Source organism: Pristiophorus japonicus, chromosome 18, assembly GCF_044704955.1.
Source record: "Pristiophorus japonicus isolate sPriJap1 chromosome 18, sPriJap1.hap1, whole genome shotgun sequence".
Lineage (NCBI taxonomy): Eukaryota > Metazoa > Chordata > Chondrichthyes > Pristiophoridae > Pristiophorus > Pristiophorus japonicus.
The window spans coordinates 52,213,206-52,229,710 of NC_091994.1; the positions used below are offsets into that span (position 1 = coordinate 52,213,206).

The 16,505-nt window shown below is 45.1% G+C and overlaps 1 protein-coding gene across 3 annotated transcripts in view; it reads left to right on the forward strand.

Annotated features, from left to right (window-relative positions):
- The window catches only part of LOC139228726 (scaffold attachment factor B1-like), a 122,772-nt gene that overhangs the window by 12,937 nt on the left and 93,330 nt on the right, over window positions 1-16,505 (forward strand). For all 3 annotated transcript variants that reach the window (XM_070860015.1, XM_070860016.1, XM_070860017.1), the window contains exons 4-5: window positions 15,279-15,422; window positions 16,351-16,407. In XM_070860015.1, the coding sequence (XP_070716116.1) occupies window positions 15,279-15,422; window positions 16,351-16,407 (201 nt within the window). The remainder of the gene's footprint in view (window positions 1-15,278; window positions 15,423-16,350; window positions 16,408-16,505) is intronic.

Sequence of the window (16,505 nt, forward strand, 5' to 3'; positions counted from 1 at the left end):
GAGGAGGAATTTCTTTTTTGAGGGTCGTAAATCTGTGGAATTCTCTGCCCCAGAGAGCTGTGGAGGCTGGGTCATTGAATATATTTAAGGTGGAGATAAACAGATTTTTGAATAAGGGAGTAAAGGATTATGGGGAGCGGGTAGGGAAGCCCAAGATCAGATCAGCCAGGATCTTATTAAATGGCAGAGCAGGCTCGATGGGCCAAATGGCCGATGACTCCTATTACCTATGTTGTTGTGTAAGGGCTGAGGATCCTGCACAACACAGAATGTTGCCAGACTCTGACATCACTCCCCATCTCCCCCATGATGGCAAGTCTGAACACCTGTCACTTCAGTGCTGGACCCCTGGTTACCAAGTTGTTGCACCTTGAGACCCCCCCAGAGTTGCCGCTTTCCAGGAACCACCCCTGCACCCAAACCCCAAACTCTCCTGCAATGCTACTAAATTTTAAATTTCTTATATCTCCAGCACTACTAAACCCTTCCAACCAAGTGCTGCCGACCCTTTGGAAATCCTCGCTAAACTCAGTGATACTACCCGTTCCACCGCTGGCCCCCTGCTCAGGAATACACTGCCAAATCCCAGCACTACTGCCTCCATGCTGCCAAATGTCAGGAGCCCACCCCTCCATGGCTAAGCCCACTGCACCCTTTCCCACCCCCACCCCATACTGCTAAATCCCAGGTACCTACCTCCAACGTGGTAATGATTACCTACTTTCAAAACAGTGAGACAGAAAAAGGTGAGTACATTGGTAAAGAAACATGTAATAAACAACGCCACTGATTTCCGCCCTTTCTGGATAATGGACCATCTCAGGATTTGATCTCCAAAACACTGGTAAAATCCCACATTACCTTGCAATAAATATACGGTTTTATTGACTTAGTCACCACAAACCGGTGTGTCTCATCATGCTTGCTTCATTATTTATAAACGCAATGTAATCCCCTCATTATAAGACCGCATATGTGAAGTCTATTACTATCTTCCTCACTGTTTATTACACTTCCAAGATTTGTCATCTGCAAGTTTTGAAATTGTGCCCTGGCACCCAAGTCCAAGTCATTAATGTATATCAAAAACAGCAGTACTGAACCCTGGGGAACGCCACTGTGTACCATCCTCCAGTCTGAAAAACAGCCACTCACCATAAATGTTACATTCTTGTTCAAAAAAGGGAGAATGTTATTTACAATATTACAGGCCAGTCAGTTTAACATCGGTGGTGGAGAAGCTTACAGAAACAATAATTTGGGAGAAAATGAATAGCCACCTGGACTAATATTTGGGAGCCAGTATGGCCTTGTTAAGGGCAAATTGTGTTTAACTAACTTGATTGAGTTTTGTGATGAGATAACAGGGTGGATGAGAACAGTGCAGTTGATGTGTATATGGACTTTTAAAAGTGGTTTGATAAAGTACCACATAATCTTGTTAGCCCATTGCATAGAAGAGGCAATAGCAGCATGGATACAGCATTTACTGAGGGATAGAATACAGAGAGTTGTGGTGAATGTTGGTTTATCGGATTTCAGGGAAGGTATACACTGGTGTTCCCCAAGGTTCAGTACTAAGGCCACTGCTGTTTCTGATGTACATTAATGACTTGCATTGTGGGTACAGGGCACAATTTCGAAATTTGCAGATGACATGGAATAGACTTAAAGATGACAGGTTGGTGGAAAGGGTGGACACATGGCAGATGAAAAGTGTGAGGTGATAGATTTTGGTATGAAGAATGAGGAGAGATAATACAAGCTAAATTGTACAATTTTAAAGAGGGTGCAAGAAGTGAGAGACCTGGAAGTGTTTGTGCTCAAATCTTTGAAGGTGGCAGGACAGGTTAACAAAGCATATGGGATCCTGGGGTTTATAAATAGAGACATAGAGTACAAAAGCCAGGAAGTTATGGTGAACCTTTATTAAACACTAATTTGACCCCTGCTAGAGTATTGTGTCCAATTCTGGGCACCACACTTTAGGGAAGGACATGAAGGCTTTGGAGAGGGTACAGAACAAGTGATTTACTACAATGGTTCCAGGGATGAGGGATTACAGTCAGGTGGAGAGACTGGAGAAGCTGGGGTTGTTCTCCTTGGAGCAGAGAAGGCTGAGGAGATTTGATAGAGGTGTTTAAAAGGGTTTAGATATAGCAAATAAAGAGAAACTGTTTCCAGTGGTTGAAGATTCGATAACCAGAGGGCACAGATTTAAGGTGACTGGCAAAAGAACCAGAGGCGACACGAGGAAACCTTTTTTTACGCAGCGAGTGGTTAGGATTTGGAATGCTCTGCCTGATGGGGTGGTGGAGGCAGATTCAATAGTAGCTTTCAAAGGGGAATTGGATAAATACTTGAAGGAGAAAAAATTGCAGGGATTTGGGGAAAGAGCGGGGGAGTGGGACTAACCGGATTGCTCTTCCAAAGAGCTGGTGCAGACAGGCTGTGCCAAATTGCCACCTCCTGTGCTGAACTATTCTATGATTCTATCACTTGACTCACTGAGCAACACCATGGGACATGTAATGTAAAGTCAGCATGCACCGACCGACTTTCTGTTTGTCCATCACTCTTTGGCTGTCCCATTTTCTCAAATTTAATTTTCATAAATCAATAACTAATCACAACCACAGAAACATAGAAATCTACAGCGCAGAAGGAGGCCATTTTGGCCCATCCGTGCCGGCCGACAAAGAGCCACGCGGTCCTCAGTCAGCAGCCCTGACTGTTACATATAAACCAATGAATAATGGCGGACAGGTAAAGAGCATCTGGCCCGACTAGTCCACCCCACACAACTGCGTTACTCCTTGCACTGAAACGTTCTACACTCTACCCTACCCAGAGCCATACGATCTCCTGGGAGAGGCCAAAAAACAGATAAAAACCTAGGCCAATTGGGGGAAAAAAATCTGGGAAACTTCCTCTCCAACCCATCCAGGCGATCGAAACTAGTCCAGGAGACCACTCTGGCCGTATTATAATCCCTGAAGTACATACCATCGTATCTGTGCCAGCCAACAAGAGGTTATCCATTCAGTCCCACTTACCAGCTCTAGGTCCGTAACCCTGCAGGTTACAACACTTCAGGTGCCCATCCAAGCACCTTTTAAATGTGGTGGGGGTTTCTGCCTCTACCACCTTTCCAGGTAGTGAGTTCCAGACCCCCACAACCCTCTGCGTGAAGAAGCTTCCCCTCAAATCCCCTCTAAACCTTCCACCAACCACCTTAAACCTATGCCCCCTTGTAATTGACCCCTCCACCAAAGGAAATAGGCCCTTGCTATCCACTATATCCAGGTCCCTCAACATTTTATACACCCCAATGAAGCCTCCCCTCAGCTTCCTCTGCTCCAAGGAAAACAAACCCAGCCTATCCAATCTGTCCTCACAGCTAAGATTCTCCATTCCAGGCAGCATCCTCATAAATCTCTGCACCCTCTCCAGTGTAATCATGTCCTTCCTATAATACGGCGATCAGAACTATCACTCCAAGGTCCCTTTGTTCATCTGCACTTCTAAGTGACCTACCGTTTAATGTGTATACCCTTTCCTTATTACCTCACACTTCTCCGAATTAAATTCCATTTGTCACTGTTCTGCCCAATGACCAGTAGATTAATATCCTCCTGCAGTCCATGACTTTCCTCTTCATTATCAACCACACAGCCAATTTTAGTCTCATCTGTAAACTTCTTAATCATATTCCCTATATTCAAATCTAGATCATTGCTATATACCACAAAAAGCAAGGGACCCATTACTGAGCCCTGCGGAACCCAATTGGAAACATCCTTCCAGTCACTAAAACATCCATCAACCATTACCCTTTGCTTCCTACCTCTGAGCCAATTTTGGATCCAACTTATCACTTTGCCCTGTATCCCATGGGCTTTTACCTTCGTGACCAGTCTGCCGTGTGGGACCTTATCAAAAGCTTTGCTAAAGTCCATATACACTACATTGTACGCACTACCCTCATCGACCCTCCTGGTTACCTCCTCGAAAATCAAGCAGCAAACCACCAATGATGAAGACTAAATAACTGTTAATAGGCAGTCGACAATGCCTACCAATAAATCAAAGGAGGCCCTAAACCAGTCAAATTACTCCCAAAATGTGTAGTTGGTTTGAGACATCTTATTGAACCCCCCCCCCCCCCCCATTAAAATATACAAGTAAAACTAACATGTATAATATAAGCAATCTGAAAAACTAAACATTTCTGCATAAACTGCTTGTGGTTATAATCCCTAGAAGACATTTTGTCAGAGGTCTGCTCCTTTAGTTTGAATCTGAGCTAACTGAATTTGTTCTGTTTAACAACTTCAAAACAACCTTGAACTGTATCCGAGGTAACTGACGTTTATCGCAGGTAAGTTCCAGGAAGTTTTCTGATTGATGACCAGACATGCTGTTTGTTAGCCCCTGAACTCCAACCCCACTTTCCATGTGATAAGAGACATAAGAACAACAGGAAACTGTTTTGGGGATTTAAAACCTGTTTTTGTACAAAAATACAAAACCATATACAGTATAAAATGTAGAATTTTGTGTGAAGTGGTTTTTAATATGAAAGCCAGTATGTATGCTTTGCTGCAATATTACACAAGTTACGTGCTTAGTTATGGTCGCTCCATACCACTCTGTCAGGCTTCTCAAAGTAAAACAGGAACTTGCCAACTTAGTACAGTCGAGGGTTGGTAAAACAATGCCAAGTTTCAAAATGGATTCGCTAACTTCATCGTCTTTCAGGAGTTCTCTTACAAGGCCTGAATATTATGCCATTCATATGCTCTCCCTCCCCATCTCCTGTAGAAGTGTGAGCAACCTCTGACTCACCTGGGACACTGCTCACAATCAATTCGAGCTCGACACGAGCATTGTACCATGAAGCTTTCATTTCAATCGGTATGTTTTATAGTCCCAGTGTTCTGCCTTTGCAGCCTGCTGGAATGTAAAGGAAGTTGTCGGCTCCGCTTACCACCAATATAATCCTACCTCTAATTTTAAACTGTGCAGATCAGATGAGTGCTTGTCAATCGCATAACTACCTCAATATTTATATAGCACCATTTAACATTGAAGCAGCTTGGGACATTTTTCTCAGGTGCTATCGGACCTGGTACAGTAACCTACTTCAGTGAGAGACAGAAATTTTAAAAGATGCCTCTGATTGAAATTAGGTTACAGTCTGCTCCAGATAATTCATTTTTTTACACTAAATAATTGAATTATGCAGCAGTTTGAATTAAGCAAAAGTGACACAAGAATTTAGCGCTAAACTAATTTGATAGCTAATTTGAGTTGCGATTTTTGAATTGAGAGTCTTGGACTCTCTTCCTCCCTCCCTTTGTGTAAGTCTGCCTTTGATTCTGTTTCCTGCATACTGCTCACAGTTTCTCACTATGTCCTCTACTAATTATGTTTGGATCTTGTATCCCTCGTGCACTTTCTCTTTGTCTGTCCCACTCCTGTGCACTGTGTGCCCTGTCTCACCCCTATTTCTGTTATGTTGCTTTCTTGAGTTTCCCCTTGGTGTTCTTTCTCTCCCTCTGCGAATACTGTTAATTTGTGCATTCCCTACTGTAAGACCATTGGGATTAATAAACCAATAAACCCTGGAAGCAATATTAATCAAAAAGAAGAAATTTGCAATTATATAGAGCCTTTCATGTCCTTAGGATGTCCCAACGTGCTTTAGTCAATTTATTACAATGCAGTCACTGATGTGTGTGTAAATGCATTAGCCAATTTGCACACAGTTGGGTCCCACAAGCAGCAGAGAGATAAATGGCCAGTTAGTCTTTGTTTGTGGAATTGGTTGAGGGATAACTGTTGGGCAGGTCAGAGAGTGCCATGGGATCTTTTACATCCACCTGAGAGGCGTGATGGACCATACGTTTAATACGAGGGGACCGGGGGTCTAGTGAGAAGGAGGAACTGAAGGAAATCCTTATTAGTCAGGAAATTGTGTTCGGAAAATTGCTGGGATTGAGGCCGATAAATCCCTGGGGTCTGATAGTCTGCATCCCAGAGTACTTAAGGAAGTGGCCCTAGAAATAGTGGATGCATTGGTGATCATTTTCCAGTAGTCTATCGACTCTGGATCAGTTCCTATTGTCTGGAGGGTAGCTAATGTAACACCACCTTTTAAAAAAGGAGGGAGAGAAAACAGAGAAAACCGGTTAGCCTGACATCAGTGGTGGGGAAAATGTTGGAATCAATTATTAAAGATGAAATAGCAGCGCATTTGGAAAGCAGTGACAGGATCGGTCCAAGTCAGCATGGATTTTGAAAGGGAAATCATGCTTGACAAATCTTCTAGAATTTTTTGAGGATCTAACTAGTAGAGTGGACAAGGGAGAACCAGTGGATGTGGTGTATTTGGACTTTCAAAAGGCTTTTTACTAGGTCCCACACAAGAGATTGGCGTGCAATATTAAAACACATGGTATTGGGGGTAATGTATTGACGTAGATAGAGAACTGGTTGGCAGACAGGAAGCAGAGAGTGGGGATAAACAGGTCCTTTTCAGAATGGCAGGCAGTGACTAGTGGGGTGCCGCAGTGCTCAGTGCTGGGCCCCCAGCTATTTACAATATACATCAATGATTTAGATGAAGGAATTGAGTGTAATATCTCCAAGTTTGCAGATGACACTAAACTGGGTGGCGGTGTGAGCTGTGAGAAGGATGCTAAGAGGCTGCAGGGTGACTTGGACAGGTTAGGTGAGTGGGCAAATGCATGGCAGATGCATATAATGTGGATAAATGTGAGGTTATCCACTTTGGTGGCAAAAACACGAGGGCAGAATATTATCTGAACGGCAGCAGATTAGGAAAAGGGGAGGTGCAACGAGACCTGGGTGTCATGGTACATCAGTCATTAAAAGTTGGCATGCAGGTACAGCAGGCGGTGAAGAAGGCAAATGGCATGTTGGCTTTCATAGCTAGCGGATTTGAGTATAGGAGCCGGGAGTTCTTACTGCAGTTGTACAGGGCCTTGGTGAGGCCTCACCTGGAATATTGTGTTCAGTTTTGGTCTCCTACTCTGAGGAAGGACATTCTTGCTATTGAGGGAGTGCAGCGAAGGTTCACCAGACTGATTCCTGGGATGACAAGACTGACCTATGAGGAGAGACTGGATCGACTGGGCCTGTATTCACTGGAGTTTAGAAGAATGAGAGGGGATCGCATAGAACATATAAAATACTGACGGGATTGGACAGGTTAGATGCAGGAAGAATGTTCCCGATGTTGGGGAAGTCCAGAACCAGGGGACACAGTCTAAGGATAAGGGGTAAGCCATTTAGGACCGAGATGAGAAGAAACTTCTTCACTCAGAGTTGTTAACCTGTGGAATTCTCTATCGCAGAGGATTGTTGATGCCAGTTCGTTGGATATATTCAAGAGGGAGTTAGATATGGCCCTTACGGCTAAAGGGATCAAGGGGTATGGAGAGAAAGCTGGAAAGGGGTACTGAAGGAATGATCAGCCATGATCTTATTGAATGGTGGTGCAGGCTCGAAGGGCCGAATGGCCTACTCCACCTATTTTTTATATTTCTATCTCAAACGGTTCCAGATGAATCTAACCCCTTTACCGTAACTTCTTGACAAAGTAGAGTCTGGAAATTCACCATATCTTATTTAGGGAATTACTGCAGATGCCTGAATTTGGCTCGCTGAACTGGCTCACCATCTGGTCCAGATTATGTTAACGTTTACACTACCAACCACCAGGAGGATACGTGTAGGATACTGAGTGAATGAACAAATCTATTCTTGCCAAAGCCATCAGGAAGTCACACCATGAAATCATGAACTAACATTTCTTTATTAACCCACTGAGGAAATTACAATTAGTAGCATCTTAATGTTAAATAGTAATAGTACACAAGGTACTGAGGGAGATATTATTAAGCAGTAGAATTAATATAAGGTTGCAAAACCAGTTCAAGCATATCACTAACTCTGCATCGACAGGCTCTACTTACTAGAAGTTGATGTGCTTAATATGGAAGATTGATGTAAAGTATGCATGGTTTAGACAAAACTTAGTCTAACTGATGAGCTAATAGTCTCAAATAACTAGTCTATTGGATCTGTTGCGTCTAGTTTGTTTCGTATATTGCTGATAAGCGCTCAACATTGAGATTTCAGAAGCTTATATGACCTTGTTCTTTGAGTCAGTGTGGTACAGTTGGTTGTCTCTCCTCCCCCTCCCAATATTCAAGTCTAGATCATTGATGTATACCACAAAAAGCAAGTGACCCAGCACTGAGCCCTGCGGAACCCCACTGGAAACATCCTTCCAGTCACAAAAGCACCCATCAACCATTACCCTGCCTCTGAGCCAATTTTGGATCCAACTTGCCACTTTGCCCTGGATTCCATGGGCTTTTACTTTCATGACCAGTCTGCCATGTGGGACCTTATCAAAAGCTTTGCTAAAGTCCATATACACTACATCATACGCACTGCCCTCATCGACCCTTCTGGTTACCTCCTCGAAAAATTAAATTAAGTTAGTCAGACAGGACCTTCCTTTAACAAACCCGTGCTGACTGTCCTTGATTAATCTGTGTCTTTCTAAATGAAGATTTATCCTGTCTTTCAGGATTTTTTCCAATAATTTTCCCACTACTGAGGTTAGGCTGAGGTTAAACAAAGGTGCCACATTAGCAGTCCTGAAGCCAGAGAAGTCAATGATGGTCAAAGCCTCTGCTATTTCTTCTTTTGGTTCGCTTAACAACCTGGGTTACATTTCATCCGGGCCTGGGGACTTATCCACTTTCAAAGCTGCTAAACCCCTTAATACCTCCTCTTTCATTATTTCATCTAATTTTTCACATTCCTCCTCGATAGCAGTATTTGCATCGCCCCTCTTTTGTGAAAACAGACGCAAAGTATTCATCAAGAACCATACCCAGATCTTCTGCCTCCACACACAGATAATCATGGTATGATTTAAGAACTTTGCAGATGATACTAAAATCAGCTGCGTGGTTGATAAGAAAGCTGCGGACTGCAGGAAGATATCAATCAATCGGTCAGGTGGGCAGAACAGTGGCAAATGGAATTTAACCCGGAGAAGTGTGAGGTAGTGCATTTGGGGAGGGCTAACAAGGAAAGGGAATACACATTAAATGATAGGGCACTGAGACGTGTAGAGGAACAAAGGGACCTTGGCGTGCAGGTCCACAGATCACAAAGTAGCAGACCTGGTGGATAAGGTGAGTAAGAAGGCATACGGAATACTTGCCTTTATTGGCCGAGGCATAGAATACCAGAGTGGGGTGGGGGGGGTTATGCTTCAACTGTATAAAACACTGGTTAGGCCAGCTGGAATACTGCGTGCAGTTCTGGTCGCCGTATTATAGGAAGGATATGATTGCACTGGAGAGGGTACAGAGGAGATTTACGAGGATGTTGCCGGGAGTGGAAAGTTATGAGGACAGATTAGATAGGCTGTGTTTGTTTTCCTTGGGAACAGAGGAGGATGAGGGGAGACCTCATTGAGGTTATAAAATTATCAGGGGCCAATTTCCCTTAGCAGAGGGGTCAACAACCAGGAGGCATAAATTTAAAGTAATTGGTAGAAGGTTTAGAGAGGATTTAAGGTGAAAATTTTTTACGCAGAGCGTTGTGGGGGTCTGGAACTCACTGCCTGAAAGGGTGGTAGAGGCAGAAACCCTCAACACATTTAAAAAGTACTTGAAGTGCCGTAACCTGCAGGGTTACGGACCTAGAGCTGGAAAGTGGGATTAGGCTGGATAGCCTCTTGTTGGCCGGCAGACACGATGGGCCGAAATGGCTTCCTTCCTCTGGCACCACACCTGAAGCCAGAGAGGATTGGAAAATGATTGTCAAAGCCTCTGCTATTTCTTCTTTTGCTTCGCTTAACAGCCTGGGTTACATTTCATCTGGGCCTGGGGACTTATCCACTTTCAAAGCTGCTAAACCCTTAATACCTCCTCTTTCATTATTTCATCTAACATGTCACACTCCTCGATAGCATTGTCTGCATTGCCCCACTCTTTTGTGAAAACAGACGCAAAGTATTCATCTAGAACCATACCCAAATCTTCTGCCTCCACACACACATTACCCTCATGGTCTCTAATAGGCCCTACCCTTTCTTCAGTTGTCCTCTTGCTCTTAATATATTTATAAAACATCTTTGGATTTTCCTTGACTTGCCAAGAATTTTTCATGCTCTCTCTCTGCTTTCCTAATATCCTTTTTAATTTCACCCCTGGACTTTTTATACACCTCGAGATTCTGTAGTATCCAGGAGGCTTTAATGTGTTAGTCCCACCCTTTTTCTTTAAGGGCACATATTTTGCCTGAACCCTCTGGATCTCCTTTGAATGCCTTCCACTGTTGTGACACTGATTTACCTTGAACAAGTAACTGTTTCCAGTCCACTGGCTAACACACCTCTCAGCTTAGCAAAGTTGGCTTTTCCCCAATTTAGAACTGTTATTCCTGATCTATTCTTGTCCTTTTCCATAACTACCTTACATTTAACTGAATTATGATCACTAGCACCTAAATGCTCTCCCACTGATACCCCTTCCACCTGCCCAGTTTCATTCCCTAAAACTGAATCCAGAACCGCCCCCTCTCGTGTTGGGCTTGCTACATACTGGCTAAAAAAGTTATCTTGAATGTTGGTGTGATGAATCTGTCATTATAGTCTTCCGTCCTCCTTCTGATGTTGGTTCTCACTTGGTAGTCTTTGTTATCAGGAACTTAACTCTTAAATGCATTTGATTACTGACTTACCTGCCTATCTCTGGTTAATGCACTTGCACTTCTCTCAACTCCTGTGACTAACACTCTCTCACTCTCTCCCTCCTTTTGTTTGACTGTGTCTCGACTTCTGATCTTTCCTGCTTGACTTTGTACATTTGATTCATAAAGCAAATTCCTTCGATTTCAATCCCACCAATCTCTGTTGTGGAGATTCTGTTATTTGGTGACACGTACCTCTGACTGGCACACGTTAAGTACTTACAATAAACAAATTCGTAATTGTTCGGGAAATGGCATGAGTGCCCCATTAGGTGCAACGCTGTTTATTTTGCTGGACCATAAATAGCTGTAGTGAGATGCTAGAGAAGCTAAACGCAAGCTCGAGGAACACCACCTTATTTCTCGATTCGACACTTTACAACCTTCCAGACTCAACATCGAGTTCAACAATTTCAGACCATAACCTCGGCCCCAATTTCTTTGGACGACAGCTGTTGATGATTTACACCTCTTCCAGACCCATCTTTTGTTTCTTTACTTGTCCCATTGCCATCTCCTTTCGCCTCGCACTATCATCCCTTTTGTCATTTAATCTCTTCTGCCTTCCACCCTATCACAGACCTTCCCTTTTGTTCTTTCCTCCCCTCTTCCTTTTCCCTGCCTCTACACTAGCTTAAAACCTGTTGTATCTCTAATTTTTTCCAGTTCTGATGAAAGGTCATCGACCTGAAATGTTAACTCTGTGGGAAAGAGAAAAGAAATAAGGGCAGAGGTTATGGTTTTAATTGTTGAACTTGATGTTGAGTTCAGAAGGCTGTAAAGTGCCTGAACGAAAGATGAGGTGCTGTTCCTCAAGCTTACGTTGAGTTGCATTGGAACAGTGCAGGAAGCCGAGAGTGTGGGAGTGGAGCGGAGAATTAAAGTGACAGGCGGACGGAAGCTCGGGGCCATGCTTATGGACTGAACGGAGGCATTCTGCAAAGCGATCACCCAATCTGTGTTTAATCTCCCAATGTAGACGAGACCACATTGTGAGCATCGAATATAGTATAGTAAATTGAAAAGTATAAGTAAATCACTGTTTCACCTGGAAGGAGTGTTTGGTGCCCTGGACAGTGGGAAGGGAGGAGGTAAAAGGGCAGGTGATGCATCTCCTGCGCTTGCATGGGAAGGTGCCTTGGGAAGGGGAGGCGGTGCTGGAGGTGATTGAGGAATGGACCAGGGTGTCGCGGAGGGAGTGGTCGCACTCTTCTCAGATGCTGCCTGACCCGCTGAGTATATCCAGCATTTTCTGTTTTTATTTCAGATTCCAGCATCCGCAGTATTTTGCTTTTGTATTCGAGCAAATCAACAGTGTTTGCGTTTATAAGAAGTTTGAGACAAATGAGAGATTTAACACCTTACTAGTGACTTTCCTGTGGTCTTGTTCACAGTTAGATGGAGAAAGTGCTTTGTCTTTTAGCTTAAAAACCGAAGTTGTAGCGCCACCTTTAGAACGAGTAAGAATAACAGGCCGCCTTATAATGCTGGGTTTTCAAGGTTACAACACCATCCTATGGCAGAAGTAGGAATAACAGGCAATATTCTTACAGCATTATTAACTCGAGGATGAACATAATGGGGGTGAAATTGGGCTCCTGTGCACTTGCCGTTAGCACCTCCTAGGGTTTTTGCTCGGGCACAGCGAGAACATTTCCCCTGTAACCACTTTTTTTGCAGTCACAGATCACTTATTTTAATGACAAGCTGAGCAGTTTGGCTGTTGTCCAATTTTTTTCCTTGTGTCACAAAGTGTGAACTGTTTGCATTATTTAATTGGAGATCAGACTGTCTCCTTTGATAAAGATCAAAGGAATAAATGATGGTTATTTTATTGAACAGCATTTGCCTTTGATGAGAAAGATGGAATACATTGTCTTATCTGCTGGGTTATGCAACAACGTCTGCATCTTGTGTAATGTGCCTAAGATCTACAGTTGAGCGAAGTGCATTTAGTCTGATCGTCCAGAAGGAAAGCACTTGTATTTATTATGTCATCAGGACTTCCCAAAGCATTTTACAACCAATGAGTCACTCTGAAGTGCACCATTGCTCTAATGCAGGCGAACATGGCAACCAATTTGCACCCAGAAAATGAATGAATGACAAAATAATATCTTCGGCCCCCGCCACAAATTCCATACCCTTGCCTCCGATTCCACGCTCCTCCCTGGTCACTGTCTCGGGTTGAGCCAGTCTATTCACAACCTGAGTGATCTATTTGACCCAGACTTGAGCACTTCCACTGCTGTCTGTTCCGGGGAAGATATTTTGTCTGATTGTGGAGAACTGCTGGATGTGAGGCAAGGTGATACTCCAATCGATGCTTATATTTGCCAGTCTGTAACAGCTTGTCTATCTATAACAGAAGGAATTATTGGGAGGTTAATAGAGATGAGTTTTAAGGAAGGTGCAGAGGCAAAGGGGATTAGAAAGCAACTTGAGCGTTGGGCCTAGGTAGCTGAACGCACGGCCGTCAATGGTGGGGGGGATGTACTGTGAGCCTGGGGGGGGGGGGGCATACTGAGCCAGAGGGAGTGGGGGGTGCGCGCTGTGAGCCAGAGAGAGTGTGGGGGGGGGGGGGTGGCGCGCTGTGAGCCAGAGAGAGTGGGGAGGGGGGGGGGCACGCTGTGAGCCAGAAGGAGTGGGAGGGCGCGCGCTGTGAGCCAGAGGGAGTGGGGGATGGGGGGGGGGGGGCTGTGAGCCAGAGGGAGTGGGGGGGGGCGCGCGCTGTGAGCCAGAGGGTGGGAGGGGGGCGCTGTGAGCCAGGGGGAGTGGAGGATGCACTCGAAGCCAGAGTCCGAGGAACACATATTCTGGGCATGGAGGATATTGGGATTGGAGATGGGGAGTGAGAAGGCCATGAAAGGATTTAAATACAAGGATGATGATTTTAAATGGCGACTTGATGGACTGGATACCAATGGAGGCCAGCAGACACGGATGAAGAGTGAGCAGGACTTGGTGCAAGATGGGAAACGGGCAGCAGAGGTTTGGATGAGCAGACATTATGGAGGCAGGAGTTTGGCCAGGAGAGCAGTCGAGTAGTTGAGTCTGGAGGTAATCAAGGCATGCATCAGAGCTTTAGAACAGAGAGACTGGGCCGGGTGGAGAATGGGGATGTTTTGGAGTGATGGAGAGGATTTCGGGTCGGAAACTCGGCTCAGGGTCCAATAGGACGTCGAGGTTGCAAACAGTCAGTTTCTGCCTGACAGTGACCAGGGAGTGGGATGGAATCGGTGGGGATGGAATTCGTGGCGAGGGAAGAGTTTGTGGCGGGTGCTGAAGACAACGGGTTTGGTCTTCCTGCTGTTTAATTTTAGGAAATTGGCTCAGTCCTGACTGGGTGTTGCATTAGCAGTCTGACAATAGAGGCAGAGAGGTAGCAGTTGGGTGTCGTGAGCGCAAGTGTGGAGGTCAACCCCTTGTGTTTGGATGATGTTGCTGAGGGGCAGCATGTAGATGAGGGAAAGGTGGGGGCCATGGATAGAATCTTGGGGGACTCCGGAGGTAATGGTTTGTGGGTGGAAAGAGAAACCATTTCTGGCTGCGATTCAACAGAAGAGTGGAACCAGGCAAGGCCAGTCCCCCTCAGCTGCACAATGGTGGGGAAGACGTTGGAGGAGGATGATGTGATTGACTAGCAAATGCTGCAGAGAAATCGAGGTTGAGACGGGATAATGCACCATGGTCGCAAAGGATGTTATTTATGACCTTGATTAGGACTCTTTCAGAGCTGTAACGGATAGAAACCTGATTGGAGAGATTTAGACACGTAGTTGCGGGAAAGATGGGCACAGATTTGGGAGGTTTTGGAGAGGAAAGTGATGTTGGTGATTTGGCGGTGGTTTGCACGGCCAAAGGGTTGAAGATGAGGCAGTTTTGAAAGGGACGGGGACAGTACCTGAGGAAAGGGAACCATCTACAATATCAGCTTGCATGGGGCCAGGAAGAGGACTTTGGTGGTCAGCAATTTAGTGCAAATGGGGTTTATAGAGCAGGAGGTGGATCATGTGGACACTGAGCTCTACAATGTATATAGCACAAAACTAGGCACATTTTATACAGTTACGAGTCGATGATTCGTGGCATTGTGCAGGAGGTGACAAGGCCACCCTGTACAGCTATAGTAATGAGTCCAGCTATGTTCGTAGAAGACTTCCTGTGTATTGCTGTCTGAGGAAAGGGCACTCAGTGGTTTCAGGAACCAGTGGTGTTGCTCTAAACCCATTGTTGACCAGTGCCTGAGAGCATGGTGCAGTGGTCTTTCCTTTGTTTCTCCTACTCTTCCCTGGTAATGCTCAATAATAGCCATGTGACTAAGACAGTAACGACATGTGGGGCATTTGGTAGAAACCTCCATCCCACCACTGATTGCTGTCGGGTTTTTGGGATTGCAATATGGCCATTGTCGTAAGTACTGTTTAATAGTGCAATGGGTTCTTAGCTTGATTGTTCTCCCTTCACCGCAGGAGGATATTGAAGCTTTTGTTGATCAGCTACAGGATACCGAAGTGACGGACATTTCAGAAGCAGGAGATGCTGCACGTGCAGGTGCAGACGGTGATGTGGACAAAGGCAGCAAGCAAAATCCAGAATTGACTTCAGTTCAAAAAGTAAGGAGGTTATTAATGATTGTAATGTGTGCAATTTCTAGTGGCGTCAATAGCCCCAATAATAACTCCGAGGGGGAAGGATTTGTTGAAGGGAAACCCAAATTCAGCAGGACCTGTTATAAATGTTTTCAACAGTTTATCCGGCCGACAGTCGGCCAGCTTGACAGGGTAGACTGACTGGCTGCCGGGCTGGAAAGCAGCTGGGGAGCGGATCGCAAGTAAGTCCAACATTGCGGTGGGGGAGGGGTCAGACATTGGCTGTGGGCCGGGTGGGGGGAGAAGGAGGGGATTTGAACATCTGGGGGGGGGGGGGGGAAGCGGATTTGAACATCTGGGGGCAGTTGGAGAGTCTAACACGTGCGGGGCGTCAAACATCGGTGGGGGGGCAGCCAATTGCGGGGGTCCTGTTCAGCCAATCGTGGGGGCCCCATTGCAGGGGTAAATGGTAGCTAGGGGAGCTGGGGAAAGCACTCTTGCTCCTGGCCCACAAGCAATACTGTAAAGGCACTTACCCGATAGATTCTTCCCTTGCTTCTGCTGCCCGGTTTCCCTGCAGGTATTAACAAAAAAACTTTACTCAAAATGGAGGCAAGCAGCTTACTTAAAATATTTTAGTGAGTGACCCGTGACTTGAGCGCAGGTTAGGCGCGTTCTCCCGACCCTCCTCCGCTAAAACTGGTAGTGTGCGGGTTGGGGTCTGGCTGCCCAATTAAAAGTTTTTTTTTTTTTTAAACCCCACCACCAAGCCTGGTGGGTTAGAATTTCTCCCAATGTCAGCAGACGTGAGACCATGCATTCATTCTACCTTTAAATCGGGGAGGCAAAAGGAAAGCCAGGGGCTTAAGTTGAAATGTGTGTTATTTGAACTTCAGGTGATCGCAGTCTATGTGACCATTGTTTGGGCTAATGTGAATATTTTCTGTTTGAGGAGCCAAATAGGACAACGGAAGACACAACAGAGGGAGAGCCAATGCAAGTTACTGAAGTAAGATAGAACTTCATTTAGAACATTTTACATAAGAACATAAGAAATAGGAGCAGGAGTAGGCCATACGGCCCCTCGAGCCTGCTCTGCCATTCAAT